The sequence below is a fragment of the Microtus oregoni genome, unplaced genomic scaffold, assembly GCF_018167655.1.
Source record: "Microtus oregoni isolate MIOR12 unplaced genomic scaffold, Mior012 000004F_ref0000308, whole genome shotgun sequence".
Lineage (NCBI taxonomy): Eukaryota > Metazoa > Chordata > Mammalia > Rodentia > Cricetidae > Microtus > Microtus oregoni.
The window spans coordinates 36,207,378-36,229,200 of NW_024543063.1; the positions used below are offsets into that span (position 1 = coordinate 36,207,378).

At 46.9% G+C, this 21,823-nt stretch overlaps 1 protein-coding gene and 1 long non-coding RNA gene across 3 annotated transcripts in view; one reads left to right on the forward strand and one right to left on the reverse strand.

The window, feature by feature from the left end:
• Positions 1-1,677: 1,677 nt before the first annotated feature.
• Positions 1,678-21,823, reverse strand: part of Hsd17b2 (hydroxysteroid 17-beta dehydrogenase 2) — a 53,589-nt gene continuing 33,443 nt past the window's right edge. The window contains exons 3-5 of the mRNA XM_041650402.1: positions 16,742-16,927; positions 4,793-4,930; positions 1,678-2,284 (exon numbers count right to left, since the gene is read on the reverse strand). Of these exons, the coding sequence (XP_041506336.1) occupies positions 1,944-2,284; positions 4,793-4,930; positions 16,742-16,927 (665 nt within the window). The 3' untranslated portion in view covers positions 1,678-1,943. The remainder of the gene's footprint in view (positions 2,285-4,792; positions 4,931-16,741; positions 16,928-21,823) is intronic.
• Positions 7,030-17,148, forward strand: LOC121447251. Of its 2 annotated transcripts, none has more exons than XR_005974171.1 (3): positions 7,030-7,074; positions 7,453-7,642; positions 16,373-17,148. It is a non-coding gene; the product is annotated as an uncharacterized LOC121447251 (long non-coding RNA). The 2 variants fall into 2 exon arrangements; XR_005974170.1 differs by lacking the exon at positions 16,373-17,148 and adding an exon at positions 11,142-12,429.

Sequence of the window (21,823 nt, forward strand, 5' to 3'; positions counted from 1 at the left end):
TCCTATGCACGCTAGATAGAAGGCAATTTATACTATTATCCTACTTGCTCTGATCCCAAAGTCTAGACCCTGAGGGACTGGATGAAATTAGGGATCTACTGTAGGAATCAGCATTTTTTTTTTACCTGTTTCAGGGGAAACAAAGGATTTCTTTCACAATGTAACGGCTTACTGGCTTGTGCCTGGTCACCATAGAGGCCCATACCATTATGCAAAGAGATTAAATTGTGTTAATGTCGATACTCTATTCATCCTGTAGTCCCTGGATCAAGGAGTATTTCTGATGTTGGAGTCATCATTTAATAAAAACAATTTAGGGAGAAGGGCACCCTGGTGGCTGTGCATAGCCCCAGCTACTCAGGAGCCTGAGGTAAGGGCATCTCCTGAGCCTTGGAGTTGGAAACCAGCCTGGATAACACAACAAAACTGTCTCAAAATAAGAATCCATTTCATGAGGCTACAGCTGCTGTCAATGGTGGTTCTCTGGAGCTTTCTGGAAAGGACTCACCATTCTAGATCACCTCAAGAACACTAGCGATCTGAGGGAAAAGGTCAAGGTAGCATTAAGAGGAGCTATGAGACGTTAATTCCAAGCCTTGTTGATGATTGGGGTATTTGAGACTCCCTGGGGGACGTTCCTGAATACGTGGCAGAACAGTGAGAAGGCTTGATTAGGAGAGCCTGAAGACCCCATGGACTCGCTGCCCTTAGACGCTAAGCATTCACACCTGGTAAGAATTTGCTTTCTATGGATAAGCAAAGGAGACAACCTCTCAGCAAGCGTGTCCTCCTGACAAGGGGTCTGTGAACGCAGTGAAATGGCTGACAGAGACGGGCAGGACAGACTCCAGTTTGGAAAGAGTTTTCCAATGAGTAAGACGCTGCTGAGGAGCAATGCGTGTTGCAGAGAGCTCCGCCATGGAAAGCAGAAGCAAGCGCCGCACACACTCCTTTAGATGGTGGGTGCTGAAGAGATACCCCTGCGGCTAACAGTGCTTACTGCACAAGTATGAGGATGTGGGTTCAGGTTCTAGCATCCACATAAAAAGCTGGCTGTGGCCTCAAGCTCCAGGCTCAGTGAGAGACCTTGTTTCAAGGGAATAAGACAGAGAGCGATGCAGTAAGACACTGGCTGTCTTCTTCGGGCCCTCATGCACCTGTACGCACACAAGCACGCACTCTGTGTCTCTCTCACATACAAGCACATGCATAATCTCTGTGTGTCTCACCCCCCCACACACACACACACATTTCAAGCAGGGCATCGTGACTGCGTGTGGGAGGCAGAGACAGGAAGATCAGAAGTTTGAGGCCATCCTTCATTTCTTGACTACATCGTGATTTTTGAGGCCAGCATGGGATACATGAGACCCATCTCAAAGCAAAAATAAATAAAAATAAAACTGCCACAGCAACCTCAACCTTAAGGGGCCACCACCCAGATCTACGGCCATCAGTGTTACAGCAAAACTAGCCAGTACCGGAAAGGTAAACGTATATTTGCTAAGGACTCAGGTAGTTGTTAGCATCTTTGAGGAAGAAGTAATGATCTGTTTGGGTAGGTCCCATTGATTTGTTAAGAAATAACACTAGTGCACACTTAATAGAATTCAGTACGGTATAAACACACTTCTTACATGTGCTGGGAAAGGGAGACCTGCTGTGGGTTTTGGTTTATTGTTATAGTCACTGTCCTGAAGTGGGCTAGAATTGAAGGTCCAGCATCTGGGAGGAAAGCGTGCTCTGGTTGGTGCCTGGTGGCAGGAGGTCTCAGCAGCACCCTCCACGGTGCTCCCTGTTGCTCTCCAGCCCCTCCTGCCACTACAGCAAAAGGAACCAACAGGTTTCAAACTACGAATTTGAGGTAGAAAATGAGTTTAATAAGAGGTTTCCCTTTCATCCTAAGAACGTGACATTTTCTACCCCACTGGGGCCTTGTTCTTCTAACTCGACGTCCTTAGAGCTCTTGGCTTGTATCTTGAACCAAAACATTTCTGCACAACATAGTCCAATACGCTGGTTGGGAAGTAGGAGCTAAGGCAGATCCATTGATAAGTCAGTTTCCCTGGGGTATAAAACGAAGAGGGGTTCTTGGCCGAAATGGCATGCTGGATGTCCCAAAGCACAGGGGTGATGTCTGGGCTGGATCTGGTTTTCATGGTCTGGAGAAAACTCCTCTGTGTATGGATATAGTCCTGGCCGTAGTCATCCTGTGTCTCTTGTGAAATGTCATCCAGAATTTCCTTCTCCATTTTATCCCAAATGTCAGGTGAGCCTGCAACGTCTGGAACACAAGAAGCAAAGGAGGCTCAGATTCTGGGGAGACTCGGATCCAGAATCAACTGGGGAGGCCAGGATGAATTGTGGAGGCAATTCAAAGGATTATGGACTAGCTCTGCTGGGAAAGATATGTGCTTGTTAATGCTTGTGTTAAGTTGTTAAATGGTGAGTGTCCCACCTTTGCCTATGTCCATGATATAGTCCTTCATGGAAACAGTAAGGTCAGCTACCCCAGCATGTAGGAGAGAAAGTGGTGTTGTGCCTGCCAAAAGCAGCTCCCCAGAAATGTCAGCAGCAAGACTTCTCTGAATCCCTTAAGGTATAACCTAATACCAGCTTGCTCCCTTTTACAAAGGGAGCCTTAGGTGGATATGCTGGAATTTTCCTTTGGCCCCTGGGCCTAACCTAACCCTCGGTCCTACCGCCAGGTGTCAAAGTCCAGTTCAGGGACAGCAAGATGGCTCAGTAGGTAATGACACTTGGCACCAAGTCTGACAGCCTAAGTCAGATCTCCAGGAATCACATGGTGGGAGGAAAAAGGATCAATTCCCAAACCTTGTCCTCTGATCTCCAAGCACATGCCATAGCATGTGGGTGCCTATGCATACAAACATACATGCGCAAATTATAAATGTAAAAAATATAAGCGCAATGTAGCATTTCCTTGGTCCACCAGCTCCCGTTGGCATTCCCCTCTCTAGAACATTCTTCTCTTCCATTCTGGTCTAGCTTTGCTCCACTCTTCTTCTCTATCAACTTCCCCCAACCTACCTCCCTGCTGGGGATGTTGAACTAGTCACCCTTCCACAGACATCATCCTCTCTCCATTTCAAATATGGTTAATATTCCTTTTTATGTTCTTATTGGTTCCTAAGCTTCCTCCACATCACAGTGAGGTTCCCGTCTGTCAGGTGCTTCCAGCCCAAGGTTCAGGTTTTCTTCATAGATTTTTATCTTGTGCCCTTGGCCTGACACGGACGCCTTTAGGGTTTATTCTTCAGTAGTTAGCAACACCTTCGGTGTGTGATCTTGATTTGGCCGTCTTCTCTCACCTTCACTGACATGACCAATTAAATGTTTTATGCTCCAGGAAATAAAAAAAAAACAGGGATGGACCTTCTGTCCTGGCCCAGAGTTCAGAAATTAAAAAGGGGAGGGGCAAGGGCAGCATCTCCCAGGATGGAAGAGGGTAGTTCTGATCTCTGAAGGAGTGAGAAAGGAAATACTGTTTTCAAAACACAGAGAAGGAAGCCATCTTGGAGGGAGAACATGGGTTCTGATGTCACCCAGTGCATCTGCTCAGTTTGTTTAGCAGCAATCTCCAAGTTTAAATGAACGAGCCCAGCAAGAAGCTGATGGACACCACATTGGAAGTGGGGTGAAGGTGGTTCAGGAAAATCAGGGAGAGTCCATTCGGGTCATTTCTGAGCTGCTGTGCACTCACAGAGAAAATAAATCTTGGGCAGGGAAGAAGGGGACTCGGGGAAATTCAAGAGTGGGCGTTCAAGGAGCTAGGTTTGTACTCAATATGGCTTCTAGTTTATTTACAGCTTCTGAGCCCTCTCGTTCACTTCCAGGAAAGGAGCCCAGAAAAGAATCATCCAGAGAAGGCTCCTGCTTCTTAAAGGTTAGATGAAGCTCACCTTCCCACTGAGCGTGGGGTAACTCTCTCCAAACTCCTGCAGTAAGAGACTGACCGTACTCTAGCCCAGCATTAGCTGTATCCGGCCCTATTTTAGAAAGATGTAAGCCCTCCCAAATACCTTCTTGAGAAGGCTCTCTGCCAGAGAACTCACTACTTTCCTAGCGAACACACCCCTGATGGCGGCCCTCGGCCGTTCTTAATTGGAGCATTTACTCCAAAGGTTGCTCAGTTGTATGTATACGTACGCCCTGCAACTCAAGGCCCCGAGAGCTTGCTCCTTCGAGGAAGGCTCTGGAAGCATCAGGCCTGTCTCCCAGCTTCTGTGGAGGGGTGGAGTCCTAACATGACATCATCCCCCTCCACACCGACCAAGCCTTTGTGCTTTTGTAATGGCCTGACTTGACTGAGCCTTGCTCTCCCCACTCCCTCAGCTCCATTTAAATAGCCAAGTCATGGCCTGAGAGATGACTCAGCAGTTAAGATTGTTTCCTGCTCTTGCCAAGGGTCAGAGGTCAGCTCCCAGCATTTACATGGGATGGTTCACAATGGCCTATAACTTTAGTTCCAGGGGATCCCACATCTTCTTCAGGCCTCCCCAGGGACCTGCACACATGTGTGTGTCCACACAAACAGACAGACATGCACACATATAAATAAAAATAAAATATTTAAAACACCCAAATGACATATACACAATCAGTTTAGAACTTAGTTCCTATTGAGTGAAATAAGTTGTCATGCCTAATGCCTGGCTGTGTTCATCTCTGACAACCCTGGAGGGGCCGATGCATGTCATAATTGACCAAGAGGAATGTCAGGGTCCCCCTTACGGTGAACATCACAGAGCTCTCAGTCTCAGGTACCTACTTGTTTGGAAACCTCCAGGTTGGATGATAGCAACTTTGACTCCCCACTTGGAAAGCTCCAGCCTGGCGATTGATGAAAACATGGTCAAAGCTGCCTTCGTGGAACAGTAAGCGGCCAACCATTTTATCGGAACCTCAGCTGTGGGAAGAATGGGAGCAAATAAAAAAAAAAATTAGGTTTGATATTTTCAGTCATTTATCCAACAAATATTTAAAGTACCTAACTGTATACTAGGAACTGATATGAACAGTGACCAAGTCAGGCAAAGGTAAACAAGGTTCTCCTGAATCCAGGAGAGCTCATATCCTTGGTCACTCCCATTGCATGGGTGTATTTGTTTCTAAATGGACCGTGGTAGATGTGGGATCCACAGCATCTGCTACCTAGCTCATGGCCTCCAGTTTTACCAGTACCATTCTGGGGGAGTTGGATGGGATCCACCCTTCAGCCCACCTTGGCAATATCCAGTAAATTAGACTTAATACTAGTTGCAATGAGCAGCCAAACATGCCATGGTGAACGATGGGACACTTCTGTAAAGAGCATGAGAAGTATCTTAGTCTGTGGTGGAACACATGTTCACTGCCCTGCCTAGATCCCAGTTAGCTTAGTACCTGAGCCTGAAGCTGGGTTAGGTCACAGATGAGGAGGGGACTTGAGAAGGGACACTAAGAGGAAACAAGAAAGTGGGAGTTCTCTATTGGGAATAATGGGCTCTGCAGGTGTGGTTAAGGTGTGATGACTACGTAAGCATGTCCTGGACTAGCAGGATGTGCCTTCAGTAGCTGGAGAGATGGCTTAGTTGGCAAAGTGTTCACCGTGCAAACATAGGGACCTGAATTCAGATCCCCAGCACACACGTAAAGTCCAAGTGGGATGGTGCATGTCTGTCACCACAGCACTGGAGAAGCAAAGACAGGCAGGTCCCTAGAGGTCACTGTCTAGCCAGCCTAGGGGAGCTGGTGAGATCTGGGTTCATAAAGGACCCGGTCTCAAAAGTATAGAAATAAGGTAAAGAGTGATCAGAGACGAGTCCTGACATCTATCTCTAGCCTGCTCATGCACATGCATGCAGACACACATACTCATATGAACATGTACACACCACATATGCATGTATACACACAAATAATAATAACAACAAAAAAGGTATAAATGAAATGGAATAGGCCCTAAGTCCACTCATGGGTGTTTTTATAAGAAATCAAAGGACTGGACACTAGAGGCACTGAAGGGAAAGCCATGTGAAGACAGAGCACAGGGATCTGCTGGGCTCAGCCTAGGAGAAGCCCAGGACATTTACAGCCACCAGAAAATGGAAGAGGTGAGGCTAAACTCTCTTCAGAAGAAACTCCAGAAGATGCTGTCCTGCTAAGTCTTTGATTCTGACTTGTGGCCTCCAGAGCTATGAAAGAATAAACTTCTCTAGTTTTAAGCCACTTCTTTGTTCCAGGAAACTGATCCAGTCACAATCTAGGTGGGAAAACAATGGCATTGTAAAGGAATGAAAACATCCAAGTCTCATAGCACTAAGGAAATATGACAGAATCCCTGAGAAAATGGGACCCAAAACATGGCCTCTGGCATTGTGAAGGGTTTCCCTAGCCAAAGAAGATCCGCTTGGTGAATGGCTAAAATGATCCATCCTTCCAGAATAATACAACTCAGCCACTAAGAGCCATGAACTTAGTATATATGGTGGCTACAGTGAGGTCTTGTGTAATTCCAGTGAGTGAAAGCCAAACAAAATTGAGTGTGTACTCTTTGTTATGACTGTAGTTATGTAAAATTCTAAAACACTCAAACTAATCTATAGTGAGCAAAACATGTCCATGGACACAAGATGGAAGAGCTACTGACTGAGTTGTGGTCCCTAAAATTTAGATATTGAACCTTGGCCTGGAGAGACAGCTCAGCAGTGACGAACACATAGTGCTCTCAGAGGGAGTCTGAGTTCATTTCCCAGTGCCTCTGCCACCTGTAACTACAGCTCCTTTTCTGGCCTCTGTGGGTGTGATCCTCACATGCTCACATGCTTACACATTGGCACAAGCATGCTTACAATTAAAAACAAAAGAAAAATCATTAACTTAAAGTCTAGACTGTAGGAGTGTCTTCTATCTGTTGCTTTCATTGGTTAATTAATAAAGAAAACTGCTTGGCCGGATAGGTCAGAACATAGGTAGGCGGGGAAGACAAAATAGAATGCTGGGAAAAAAAAGGCAGTGAGGCAGTCGCCATGCTTCTCCTACCCAAGACGGACGGTGGTTAGAATCTTCCCAGTAAGCCATCACCTCGTGGTGCTACACAGATTATTAGAAATGGGTTAACCAAGATGTGAGAGTTAGCCAGTAAGAGGCTAGAGCTAATGGGCCAGACAGTGTTTAAATGAATACAATTTCTGTGTAATTATTCTGGGGCTAAGCTAGCCGTGTGGGCGGGATGAAAAGCAGGCCTGCCCGCAGCTCCTTCAACACTAGACCCTAATAGGATTGTGTTGGGAGACAGGGATTTTGGAGCATGATTAAGTCATAAGGATGGTGTAATCGGTGGCCCTTTAAAAGGAGACACTAATAGCTTCTTCATTTATATTCTCTGTCTCTGTTTCTGTCTGTCTCGTGTGTGTGTGTGTGTGTGTGTGTGTGTGTCCATAATACAAGAACACAGTGAGAAGGTAGTGTCTGCAACTTGGAAGACAGTTCTCACCAGCCCCTGACCCTACCAGCATCTTGACTTCCAGACGTCAACCCCCAGAACTGAAAGAAAGAAATTTTTGCTGTTTGAGCCACCGAGTCTGTAGATGAATTCGAGAGATGAGAAGGAGCAAGAGAAAGAGAATCTTCTAAGCAGGTTAGTGGTAGTGCCAGTGCCCTGGGGATGTAAGCATGTCTAAAATTACCTGATTGAGCACTTTGAATGTAAGCTGTCTAGTGTACATCCATCTCAACTCTTAAAAACAGTTCTTGAGAAAGGAAACCACAGTACTATGACAGACAGCCTGTGGATGTTTCAGCAAAATCCAGGAAAGGCTTAATGCCTATTTTCTTCTTCCCCAAGCTTCAGGGCATGTCCATAACTTTCCACGAGGAACTCCTGTGTCCCCTGGCTTAGCTTCCTGTGTCCCATGGTTTACCTCTTGTGACCCCTGGTTTATCTTTCTGTGTACCCTGATTCTAACGATTTTCCATGCTTCTGCAATCCTCACCAAGCAAACATGACTTTTGCAAGCATTGTTGGTAATTTGTAACTGACTCCTTTTTCTGTCCAAAGTCTCTCTTCTCCTTCTAGACAGACATGCTTCACCGTGGGGGGACAGCATTTTAGCTCTGAGCCTTTTTTGAGAATCCTATCTTTCCTCATACTTGAAGTTTTTAGTAAGAGCACTTGAGACCACAATGCATGCCTGAACCTAAGTATATCACAAGACCACTCATTTTTTAGGTATATACAATGTTTACTACCATTTCTATGAAGCATTACAAGAGAAAATTCAGTTAGTTGGCTTTTTAAAAATGCCTTGATTTTTTTTATCGTTTTGTGTTTCCTTCTTTAATTTTTTTTAATTTAAATTTTTTTGCATTTTACATTCTAACCCCAGTTCCCCCTCCGTCCCCTTCTCCCACCCCTTCTCCCACTCCCATCCACTTCTCAGAGGAGATAAGGCTTCCCTTGGGGAGTGGGATACCAAGTTGAGGCAGGACCAAGCCCCTTCTCCACTGAATCAGGCTGGGCAAGGTAACCCATCATAGGGAATGGGGAAAAAAAGGCCAGATCATGCACTGATACACCAGGACTAGTCCTGGTCCCACTCAGCCACCACCCACCCCTGGCAAACAGATCAAGCCACATAACTGTCACCCATGTTCAAAGGGTCTAGTTCAGTCCCGTGCAGGCTCTCCAGGTATCAGTCTGGAGTCAATGAGCTCCTTCTAACTAGGGTTAACTATCCCTGTGGTTTTCCCCCATCATGATCTCGACGTCCCCTTGTTCATCTGATCTCTCCTCCCTCTCTTCAACTCCTTCCCTCTCTTCAACTGAGCTCCAGGAGCTCAGCCCAGTGCTTGGCTGTGGGTCTCCATATCTTCTTCCATCAGTTAAAGGATGTAGATTCTATGATGGCAGTTAGGGTGGTCACTAATCTGATTACAGGGGAAGGCCAGTGCAGACATCCTCTCCACTATTGCTAGGGCCTTAGCTAGGGTCATCCTTGTGAATGCCTATGTTCATAGCAGCGTTATTTGTAATAGCCAGAACCTGGAAACAACCTAGATGCCACTCAACCAAAGAATGGATAAAGAAAATGTACATTTACACAATGGAATACTACTCAATGGTAAAACAAACAAACAAACAACAACAACTACAAACAGTGGTATCTTGAAACTTCCATGCAAATGGATGGTACTAGGAAAAACAATCCCGAGTGAGGTAACCCAGACCCAGAATAGGCGGAGTCAGAGAGAGACACCAAGTAGCTGCCAAAGGAGAAAGATACCGAACGCCCTCCCAGAAAGACAAACACAGTATGTACTCACTCAAAAGTGGATATTAGACATAAAGCTAAGGATAACCAGGCTACAATCCGCAGCCCCAGAAAAGCTAGGTAAAAAGGAGGACCCTAAGAGGGACATTCATGGAGGACCCCACGAAGGGGAAATAGTTGAGATCTCCTGGGTAAACTGGGAAGGAGTAGAAGGGAGTGAGTGGAGGATGGGAACATGAGTGGTTCAGATGGCCAAGTTGGGGGAGGGACAGAGAAAAGGAGCAATAAAAGAGATATCATGATAGAGGGAGCCATTATAGGGTTAGGGAGAAGCCTGGTGCTAAGACCACTCTTTAAGGCAGTCATAAGTCACTACCTCATCACTACCTTGTGGTCACTTGTTGCTAGTGGGCTTCTTGGACCTCCACATGAACTGACTTCACCTATGTAAGGAGGCATTGTGGATTATAAGTAAGGACTAAGGCACATTGCTTGGGACTGGCTTTTTGGTTTTCAGTCTTAAGTAGAGTTAGGGTTTGAACACAGGAAGTATTCATTCCAGATTGCATATTGTAGCTTCTATCTGCTAACATGCCTCCTGGCTGGCCAACCTCCATCACCTGGAAGATTCTCTTGCCTGCTATCCTGGGTAAGTAGGTAATGTGACCTGAGGTCCTACTGGTCAGTTCTGGTGTCCTTTGAGAATACATAAAGCCTCGGACACACCGCTGCCATCAATCCCTATATAAAGAGACTGCTTGTCAAAGATTTCCTTTTACTATTTTTAATTACGTATGTGAGTCTGTGTGCAAGCATGTTCACATACATGAGTAGGTACGCCATGGAGGCCAGAGGATCACTGCCGCTGGGGTTACAGGCGGTTGTGGGCTGCCTGATGTGGGTACTGGGAACCTAACTTGGGTCCTCAGCATGAGCAAAAGGAGCTTTTTACTACTGAGCCATCTCCCCAGACCCAGGAGCCTTCTTTTTATGGCTTGAAGCTAAGGTGTGATTACGTGGAAATTGAAGAAATGAAACTTTTCAAATAAATTCCCTGGTAAGACAGCAGGGGGCAGAATACAGCAGCCTTTCTTTCCTAGAGGCTCCAAGGGAAAGGTTCCAAGGTCACAAAAGCTGGTACCTCTCCTAGCCAGGGTTACCCAGACCTAATTTCAGGAGGACACCACAAGACCTCTCCCCCCAGCTTCTGATGCTTCCGAGAGGGACTGAAGCTGACGCTGATAACAAGGTCCTCTCCTCTGGCCTGCTTTCTCAAGCTGAACTCCAAACTCCACCCATGACCTCAGGAGAGACAGGCTTGCTCATTCCTCCGAGGAAGCTCATAAAAACTTCAAACAGCATTTGATGGTCTCCTTGTCATTTGGAGGTCTCTGGGACTGTGACAAGTCTCTAGGTACCCTACCAGAATCAAGACCCGGAACCTTGTTCCGAAAAGAATGAGTAGCAGCGAGAAGCAGCATCGGGAACACGCAGAGCTGCAAATTCTCAGCTCCCGGTCTAGAATTAGTAAGTCAGAAATAGGAGAGTGAGACTCCCCAAAAAATCTGTTATTGGGGGAAAAAAAACATAAACTAACATTGCATCACACAAAATTGACTAGAGTGGTTATTTTAAGGTATATGATTCTGTAGCCTTATACTCTACTTCTTAGTTGAGTGACACCCCTGGAATCCCCAAAGCCCCGTCTAATTTTCTCCTACAGAGCACATTTGTCTTCGTTCTGAAGGGGAAGGGTCTGCATTCACACATACTGCTGTGCTTGCTTTGGGTGATGTTTCAACCAAGAGGCCTTCCCAATTCCTGGCTCAGAAGAAATGCAGGGTGCAAATTCTCCCCACCCCACAGAGAGAAGACAATACGAAGAAAAGCAGTTTTTCCCCTGAGCCAAGTGGCCACCACATGGACAAGCGGCAGAACCTGAGGCTTTGATTTGTCACCAAGAGGAGGTGGTGCTGCTAGCTTCTAGGGAGTCAAGGATGTGAGTGTTTCCAGTCTCTCCGCGATCTACAGGACAGCCTCCTGCTCCAAACGTCAAGGAGTCAGAGGTAGAGAATAACTTGCCCACACGTCCTAACATCCCTGAGACTGTCCAGGTTCTTCATCATCTCCGTGTGACAGCTGACACCAGAGGCAGACAAATGAGTGTCCTGCCCCATGTCACCAGCTGATAACAGAAGATCAAGATTCAGATTCTGCCTGACTTGAAACCCTTGCGGGCCCAGTCACGTTCGAGAAGAGCATGCTTCCAGCTGTTCTCACTCAGGGACACGGGGAGGACGCATACAAATATTTACTTTGATTTCTTAAGAAGGAAACTGTCCAGGAACAGCTTTTAGATCGCTCTTTCCCAACTCTTTAAATACTTGGTTAAATATTTATCCAGCTGCCTTGCTGGGGTTGGAGTTGGAGCGCTAAACTTGCGCTATGCTACTGCAGGGAAGCCTTCCCAGAATGGGTATGTGCTCGGTCCTCCCACTCCCTTTATTCTATAGGGAGAAAATTAGGCCTGGCTTCGGGGATTCCAGGAGTGTCACTCAACTAAGAAGTAGAGTGTACCCCCCCCCCCCAACTTTCTAACTTCCAGTTTTTGACAGAGAGGAAATGATTGATGATTTGCTAGAGAGCCATCCATGGATCAAGGTCCTAGGGCAGAAGGGGGCACCCAAGGAGAGGGAGGAGTTAGAGAAGGAAATGATGAAGAGGAGGGTGAGTGAAGAAAGGAAAGACGGGAAGCTAGAGAAGCTGACTGCTTCTTCCATCTGTAAGAGCTCCAGAGAGGAAATCAATACCGCCGATAATATGTACCGTTAGTTCTCCCTCTTCCGCCTCTGCTTACTCATGACTCGAGAAAGGAAGACCCTACCAAGGTTCTCAAATCACTGAACAGCTAAAAATCAGAGGATGTGAAAGGAACGTGCTGGACAGGAGAGCAGAGGAAGCAGAGAAGGGAAGAGTCACAACTGGGAAGGCAGAGAAGGCAGAAGGAAGTAGACCAAAGATGAAGGGACAGCAACTGAGGATGCTTGAAAAATAGTGGGGTATCGGAAGGGGATTTGCATTAAGGAGCGTTTGTATGAGAGTTACCTTCACCTCCATCTTTCCACTAAGATTTCAGTAAAACATGTTTTCAGGAGTTGACTTAGACTTTGTGGGGTGATTAAAGAGCTAGTCGTTCATTCAGCAATGGGAAAAGATTAGGTAGTGGGGTTGGGGAGATAACGTCACTTGCCCCCAAGCCTGGGGACCTTAGTTCAATCCCTGGGACCCACATGGTAGAAGGACAGAATTGATTTCCAAAGTTGTCCTTTGACTGAAAGTTTACCATTACACATGTTCTACACACAGACCACACACACACACACACACACACACACACACACAAAATAATGTAATTTAAAATAAAAATGAGGAGATTCAATAAGGTTTAAAGAATAAACTGATATTTTCATGCATACCCAGGTTACATAAAAGTGGGAGGACTGAACTTCAGATGTGGAGGGATGGAAAATATTTGGTATTGGCAGGGCATTAATATAAATCACAGGTAATAAAGATTTCCCCACAAAGAAAGGGCTAAATCAAGACTGCAAAACCCACATTTGTTACTGCAGAAAGAGCATCTTGTTAGCTATCTAGCTGAGAGGTAAAACTAACAGAAGATGCCATCCATGACACCTGCTCAGACAGCTTGAGGAACAGGGAGCTTTGACTAGCAACCTGTATTGGGTACTGAAGAGGGAAGTCGGCCCAGCATTTTGGTAGGAAATGTAGAAGTTCCTTTCTTGTAAAAAACTGTGACGGGCCTAGAGGCATTTGATCTGCTATCTACGTCAAACCAGGCGTATTAGCTTCCTGTCGCTGCTGTAACAAATTACCTCAATGTCTGTTCGTCAGACCAGCCGCTCCCCCGCAGCAGCTCTGGTGTTCCTGGAATTATTAGCCCTGCAGCCACAAACGATTTGAGAAGACTTTTCCATTCCAGCTCAACTCTTCCTGGCTTGTAGAGATTTCAGACTCCAGTCTGATAGGTCCAGATAGTCAGGATTCCTGTCCAGAGCAGACACTACTAACTAGTTCCCTGTTTCTACCTGCTTCTAAGCAAGAAAGCCGGTAGCAACGACACCTTCCAAAGCCACTTTTGTCTCAGTTTTGCCTAGAGCTGCATCGTCAAGAAATTAACCACACTAAATGGTGACTCCTGTGTGTGTGTAGATTATGAGTTACCTTTTTATATATCTTTTATTTATTTGCCCATGTGTTTGAGCCTGGGTGAATTTCTCTGCACCCTGTGTACACAGAAGCCTGCAAAAGTAGGAAGAGGGTGTCAGATCCCCTGGAGCTGGAGTCACAGAGGGCTGTGACTTACTGTGTGGGATCTGGAGAACAAAGTCTGGTCTTGTACAAGAGCAGAAAGTGCTCTAACCACTGAACCATCTCCCTAGCCCCGTGGGTTGTCCCTTTATACCTTCCATAGGTTCTTTAGCTTCCCTGTTTCTTGTGTAAACCTAATTGTTCTCTCTCTCTCTCTTTCTCTCTCTCTCTCTCTCTCTCTGTGTGTGTGTGTGTGTGTGTGTGTGTGTGTGTGTGTGCGTGTGTGTGTTCTGTATGTAGTATTATGTGGTAATTAAACACATGAGTGGAAATACGGCCACACTACACACAAGTGTGTGTGTGCATGTAGAAGCCAGAGGTCGACACTGGGGGGGTCTCCCTCAGTTTCTCTCCACCTTATTTTTTGAGACAAGGTCTTCTTGAATCTGGAGCTCGTCCGTTCATCTAGTCTGGCCAGCAGATGAGCTTCAGGTATCTGCCTACTCTGTCTGCCCAGTGGTAGGATTATGGGAAATTGCTGCCACAGTTGGCTTCTCACACTGGTTCCAGGGATCCAAACTGATCCCTAAACTTACACAGCACAGACTCTACAGACAAGGCTATTTCCCCTGCCCTAATCTAGCGCTTTTCTTTTTCCTCAAAGTAATTCTCATTACATCACAAAACTCTCCATGATGTTCTAAGACACTCATCTTTGGGCTTCTGCCGAATTCCATCAATGCATTTCAGATGGAATTTTGAGCCCTTTTCCAGAAAACTTCATGGGTTGAACCCCTCGCTCTCAGTGTCATGGGCATTTTCAGTGACCCCTAGGTTGAAATAGGCCCCTAACTCCTATGGCATCCTCATAGGAGGAGACCCTGGGACTGCAGGCACTCAGATAGGAACAAATAAAATGAGCACATGATGACAGAAGGTCCTTGAAGGCCCACAGGACAGACCCAATGAGAAAGCAACATTATGGACCTCTTTATCGCGACTTCCAGTCTCCAGAATGGTAAGAAAAAAACACCTGATGTCTAAGCTACCACCCTCGGTCTTCAGCCATACTTCTGTTCCGCAGCCTTAGCAAATTAATACAGAGGGAGAAGGGTAAAGCCACCGCACCTGGCTTTTTATATAGACTCTGGGGCTCTAACTCAGGACTTCATGACTATGAGACATTTTCCCAACTGAGCCCACCTCCTGAAGCCCTTATTTTGATTTTGAACCATCATGGTACCAAAGCTGACAACAGAGGTGAGTAAGTTCAATGAGAACTCACCATCCTCTGCCTCCCTGGTACTGGGGTTACAGGCAGGCACCGCAAGGCCCAACTGCATTGGTTCACCTATTCACTGATGCTATTTCCTGCCAGATACTAGGTGTGCAGCCCATACTCTGTGTTAGCGACCACTGAAGTCACCAATAAAGGGACGGCCCAAAGTAAGAACAAAGACAACAAAGAGAAAGGCAGCCTGGTCAAGGAGCCAGGAAAAGACAGCGATCAATCATTTCAGTAAACATTTATAGAACGGATGAGTCAAGGACCGTGAGAGGCCCTGCCAAAGGCACCAGAGGCTACCATGTCAGTGGGAGAGGGGAGGTTTCCAAAGAGTGTGAAGGTATAAAGGCCAAGTTCAGAACAAAGACAAAGGTAAAGCGGTGTGTGTTGGTTGGGGCCTAGGGAAATGGCTTAGCTGATAAAATGCTTACTGTGCAGGCATGAGGACCCAGGTTCAAACCCAGTCCCTTCCATTAAAAAAAAAAAAGAGGAGGGATGATGATAATGGCAAATCCCTCTGTGCTAGGAAGGTAGAGACAAAAAGATCCTTAAAGTTTGCTGACTGGCCAGTCCAGCTAAGTCAGTTAGCTCCAGGGTCAGTGAAAGATACTGTTATAAGCTAAGGTAGAAACCGCCTCCAGCCTCCGTCTACTGTGCACGGACATGTGCAAGTATACACACATAGGCATGAATGCACGAGCGCGCACACACACACGATACAAAGATATTACAAGTGGGATTCCTTTAGATTCATTAGTGTGTGAGAAGTAGCAAACATCTGGAAATAAATCCGGTTTTCTCACAGAAGGTAAACAATAATTGCTCCTAATCATGAATCGGGGTTTTTTTCTTCCCCCATAATCCTTTCAGCCTTCTCTTTTTCCCTTGCTTATACCTCGAGCCAATCAAAGACTCCAATCAAAGGCACACAGCAGTTAAGGAAGTGACTGAATTACAGCCAGGGAAGGAATGTGCTAAGCAGCAACAAGGGTCTAGGAAATAAAAATAAATAAATATCTTTCCCCCACCAAAAAGAAATTCTAGAACTGTTGTTCACATCGCAACACATGTGCGCACGCAAATACTGGAAACCTAGTTGGACCGTTCATTTTTACAAACTTTAACTAAAACCAACTAATCTAACAGGGAGATTAGAAGGCAGGAGCTAAGCATCCAGAGCCCAGACCTGTTTGACATCCCTCTCTTACCCATGCAAAAACCTGAGAAAGACTCCAGTCGGTCTCCCATAGCTGAGGAAGGCTTGGGGAACACAGGGGAACTTCTGTGTGCAAATGTCTATGGGAGAAGGCAAGGAGTGGTAACCCAGGCAGAGGCTGTTGTTGAGGGACTAGGAGACCACCAGGCTGTTGACACACCCTGCACCCAACCCACAAAGGTGGGGACAGCATCACGGCCAACCCCAGGGGATGGACCCAGGGCGCCCCAGGTGCACGCAAAGCGGAGCTTTTCTCTTTTTCAGCTTACAGGAAATAGCAGTGAGCTATGCTCAGTGAAGGCCGAAGACAAGCTTCCCGAGGCAACAGAGTCACCTGGACCCCATGAGCTGTGCTGTCCCTCAGTGCTTACGTGTCAGCAGTCACAGTATGAAGACACCCAAGAGTCTCCAAATCCCCAGCAATGAACACGGTAATTAGCAGAAAGTTGAAAAGTGCTTTCGCATGAGAGAATTTGAAAGGAATAGAAAGGTCAACCGTGAAGACACAGACTGACTCATTGTGACCCAGCCGGCTTTTGTGAGCCCTTGCTCTCTTGTGTAGCTTACAAAGAGTGAAAAGCTCCACATCAGGTGACAGGCACCACGTGACCACATGCCACCAGGCTAACTCACCTCCCATGCTGCACATGTTCACCAGCCTCCCCTTGGATCTCCTGAGGAGAGGCAGGAACACCTTGGTGACCTCCACGGCTCCAAAGAAGTTCACGGCCATGCACTTTCTGTACTGGGCCATGGGGATGATCTCCGCGTCTATTGGATACTGGAAGATCCCAGCGTTGTTGACCACAGCCCACAGCCCTGGGAACAAAAGCAAACAGCTGTGAGGACAGGAGAGGCTGGAGCACGTGGGGAGTTCCACACAACAAGATCTGGAACCACCAAACCCCTTTGAAATGGAGGCTCCAGTCAGAAGACGCACTTCCTAACCTCGGTCTCTTCCCATATTCCCAAACCTCCCCGTGATGGGGCACTGTGAGGGGGGAAATGTGTATACTATTAAACAATGCTTTTGGAGATCCTCTCCTCTTAGCTTGCCAGGATGCAGATGTAGAGGTCAGAAGACAACTTGTAGGGGTTGGTTCTCACCCATCACCACATGGATCATAAGGACTGAACTCAGATCCTTAGGCTGGGCTGCAGGCACCTTTACTCACCAGGATGTCCTGCCAGCCCTGTTCCTCTTTTGCCTGGTAGCCCTTTCCTACATCCAGGAAGTTGGATATTCACCATTTAAGGAAACAGCTGGCACAACAAGAGGTAAATTCCCAGGATTAAAGTATGCCTGGTCTTAAAGCAATGGTTCTCAACCTGTGGGTCGCGCCCCCCCATGGGCATTTTCTTTTAGATACTCTGCATATCAACTATTTACATTATTCATAACAGGATTTGCAACAGAGTCATAACAGTAGCAAAGTTACAGTTATAAAGTAGCAACGAAATACTTTTATGGCTGGGGTTGCCACAGCATGAGGAACTGTTATCAAAGAGTCACAGAATCAGGAACGTTAAGAACCCCTGGCCTAAAGTTTCAAAGTCTGCTTCCTCCTCCCAGGAGTATGGAAAGACTCCGTTAACACACTGCAGAATGAGACACTTGGCAGTCCTCCCCCTCTTTAAACTAAAAACCTAGGAACAAGAAGGAAAGTACCAGCAGTAGGGGTGACTGCAATGTCCCTAACGTCATGTGCCCTACTTCCTGGTCCAGATAATGTGTGTCTTCTTGAGGAGCACAGCTGGTTCAGACATACTCCTGGTCCAACCACCAGAAATCTGAGTATGAGGTAAAGTCTGAGCATCTCTTTCTGCTCAGTCCCACGGGATGCTGATGCTAGAGTTCTGGACCATCCTCCGAAAACCTCTGCCTCCAGTAGTGCTGTTGAACCTTCCTGGTATGTTAGGATACTGTCTCTTCAGACAACCCCAAGGCTCAAGCTACGCTCCCTCACACCCAGCCTATTAGATCAACCTGTGGAAAGAGAGTGGGGATGAGTGGCATTTAAAACTTGCGGAGGTTCTCGGGAACCACCCCTTGAGAGAGGGGGAAAGAATGATTACAATAACTGTAAGCCAGGCAAGGCAGGAGATAGTTTAGTTGGGAGTTTTCCATTAGTTTTGGGTTGCTCAGGCCTCCCCTCTTGTAACAGTGCACTGGAGGCTGCATTTCTTCATCTGCACCTATCACACACACACACACGCACATGCACACACACACGCACACACACATGCACACACTCACGCCTGCAAACTATGCATCTAGTAACTACAGAAGCCCTCTTGCCTGCATCGTGCGACACACATTCCCATCTCCCAACAGCAGTACCAGTTCCCCCACTGAATATGGTAACAATCATATTCAGATGGTTTCTATTCAAGCATATTCCCCACATATCCAGGTACAGAGACCAGAAGGGCTGATTCAGCCCGAACTGGTCCTGGGTATGTGTGTAGTGAGGCGAAACTGTACCCTTTAGTATCCTTTTAGGAAGATTCCCCCTATTTACCGTCTTATGCCTATTCACAACTGGGTGCGTTCATGACTAAAATCAGATGCATTATGGGAAAGGACATGCACAGTGCTGAAATGGTTAGGTAACCTAACCTGTCAATCAAAACAGAAAAGTACCCAAACCACACTGTTTAGTAACCAGCCCTTCCTTCCCTTAAGCCTCCAAAATGGAGATGCCAATGTGAGTACTGTCACCCATATGGCCCACTATCAATCTTGACAGTGTGTTCCTCTGTAACCTGCACTGTCACTTGGCTCCCAATAGAATTACTTTGATTCTCTGAAAATCTGTTTGAGCTTTGGTTTTCAATTCTTCATATAAGAGGCCAAGAGCCTTAAAACCCCCAGTTCACACTAACACCCAGTTATAATCCCACAGGGATTTCTATCTGTTTTGAAGAGAGAGGTTCTGCCGCACAAGTGGGAGACGTGAGAGGAACAGGGTTGACAGGATCCAGGGGTGCTGAGCTAGACAGACTTGAGCAGATCCTCTAGGTTCCTAGAGCCCCAGCAAGGTGCACGGCAGTAGATCTCCAAGTGTGGTCCACCACCCACCCCCAGCAGTAGCAGTGGCATCAAGAACTTGTTAGAGATGTACGTTTGAGGCTAGGGATGTGGCCCGATGGGTAGAGTGCTCATGTAGCGTGCACAAAGCCCAGTGGTCAAGCCTCAGCACCACACGAACCAGATATGGAGGCCCACATGGATAACTCCAGTACTTGGGAGGTGGAGGTAAGAAGATAAGGAATTCAGCTCCATCCTTAGCAATACATAGAGTTTGGGACCAGTCTGGGATATATAAGACCCTATCACAAAAAGAAAAAATTCATTTATGTATTTGTGTGTCTCTGTGTGTGTGTGTTGTGTACTCTGTGCATGATACAGAGGCCGGGAGTGGGTGTCAGACTCCCGGGAGTTTGGAATTACATGTGGCTTTGAGCCAGGGTGTGGTGCTGGAAACTGAACCCAGGTTGTCTGAAAGAGCAGAAGGCCTCTACACCACTAAACCATTTCTGCAGACCCAGACTTTAATTTTTTTTTTTTTTTTTGGTTTATTGAGGCAGGGTTTCTCTGTAGCTTTGGCTTTGGAGTTTGTCATGGAACTACCTCTTGTAGACCAGGCTGGTCTCAAACTCACAGAGATCTGCCTGCCTCTGCCTCCCAAATGCTGGAATTAAAGTCATGTGCCACCACCACCCGGCTCCAGACTTTAATTTTTAATGGGGCTTGCAGTTTCAACAGAAATCATCTTTATATTGGGCTGAAAGGTTGAAACTGTCAATCAGAAAGTCGCAAGGCACTGCATCTGCTATGGTATACCATCCACAATCCTGAGGCATAGTCGAAGTCAGCACTGTGGTATGGACGGTGCAGCCCCATCAGCTTCTGTCTGGTGGCAGAGGCAAAGGGGAAGCTGCCAAGCTATACATGAGGACCTAATCCAGCCCTGTGCACTTTAGCAAGGACTGACATGAAACAGTGACCACCAAGACCATCAGATGCTCCGTCCCCAGCAATTTCAATACTGCCCTGAGAGAAATGAGAGCAGGCTCAAAATCCCAGAATCTCTTTATCTCATCGCTGAAAGATGGTTCTAAGCCCAAACCAAGTTGTATCCCAGAAAGTAAAACTACATTTCTTGTGAGCCAGAGTTAGGAAGGGATGGCATGGGTGAGCGGTCCCCTTGCGAGTAGGGAGCAGAGAGACTTTGCTGGCAGAGACAATAGTCATAGGAAGAGGAAGCAGAGGTGGAAAAACCAAGGAGGTAGAAGCTGGACTGCTGCAGTGGAGAACGCCACTCTGTTCTAGAACACCCCAGAGGGTACCAAGTGGACCGTCCCGCAAAGAAATGGTTCTAAAGGCCGTTATCCCATGAGGCTTCAATCTGTGTTAAGGTGTTTGGATTCTGCGTGGGCAGAAGGGGAAGCACAGGGCCAGACAATGAGCTGCGTGCAAAGCAGATCACAATCCGAGTTCCTTGCCCCAGAGAGTCCACATTCCAGAGGCTCTAGAGAACAGGTGGCACTGGAAAAGATGTGTGTGCATTATGAAAATTATGCTCCGTCGGAGACCACTGGGGTACCCAGCAAGGAGGCCATGTAGGTACCTGGACAAGCCAGCAGGGAGGCCACTGGGGTGCCCAGACAGGCAGCAGGAGGGTAACTGGAGTACCTAGAGAGGGGTCACTAGGGTACCCACATAGGAAGTAGGGAAGCCATTGGGGTACCCACAGAGAAGGCAGAAAAGTCATTGGGGTACCCACAAGGAAGTAGGGAGACCATTGGGCTACCCACATAGGAGGCAGCAAAGTCATTGGGGTACCCACACAGGAATTAGGGACACCACTGAGCTACCCACACAGGAGACAGCAAAGTCATTTGGGTACCCGCAGAGAAAGTAGGGAGGCCATTGGGGTACCCACACAGGAAACAGCAAAACCATTGGGGTACCCACACAGAAAGTAGGGAGGCCATTGGGGTACCTACACAGGAAGTAGGGAGGCTGTTGGGGTACCCACACAGGACCTGGTGAAGGCCTACAATGAACCACTACTTTTTGGAGGTGTTGAGAAGAGGCTGGGTAACAAATATCTAGGGGGCAGAACTGGCAGAACTCCAGGTCAATAGGGCAGAGAGATCAGTGGTGTCAGAGTTAGAGGTGTCAGTGACTGCCCACCAGGCCACTGACTCCAATGACTGATTGGGTATGCAGACAAGCAAGTCGATTTTCAAGCTGGCATCAGGGAAAAGATAACAAGGTCAACTCTGAAGACAGTGAGGTTGTGGAAATGCTTGGGAGATCATTCGGTGTGTGCTTGGGGCTAGATGTGAGGAGGCACAGCCAGGTGGGCTGCGTAGCTTTGGAAGGTATTAGTGTAAATTAGTTTTCCAACCCTGACCAAACATTAACATCACCTAGGGAGCTTTCGAAAGTAAAAACTGCTGAGGGGGCTGGGAGATGGCGTATTGGGTAAGATGCACAGCGCAGAAGCAAATCGACTTCCAGCCCCCACACAAAGCTGTGTGTAACACCAGCACCAGGGAGTTGGGTGGGGAGACAGGTGGATCCCAGGGACTTGCCAAAATAGCAAACTCCATGTCAAAAACACAAGATGGAGAGAAAACACCTGACATGGACCTCTAGCGTGTGCATGCTCACACAAACATGCACAAATTCTCTCTCTCCCT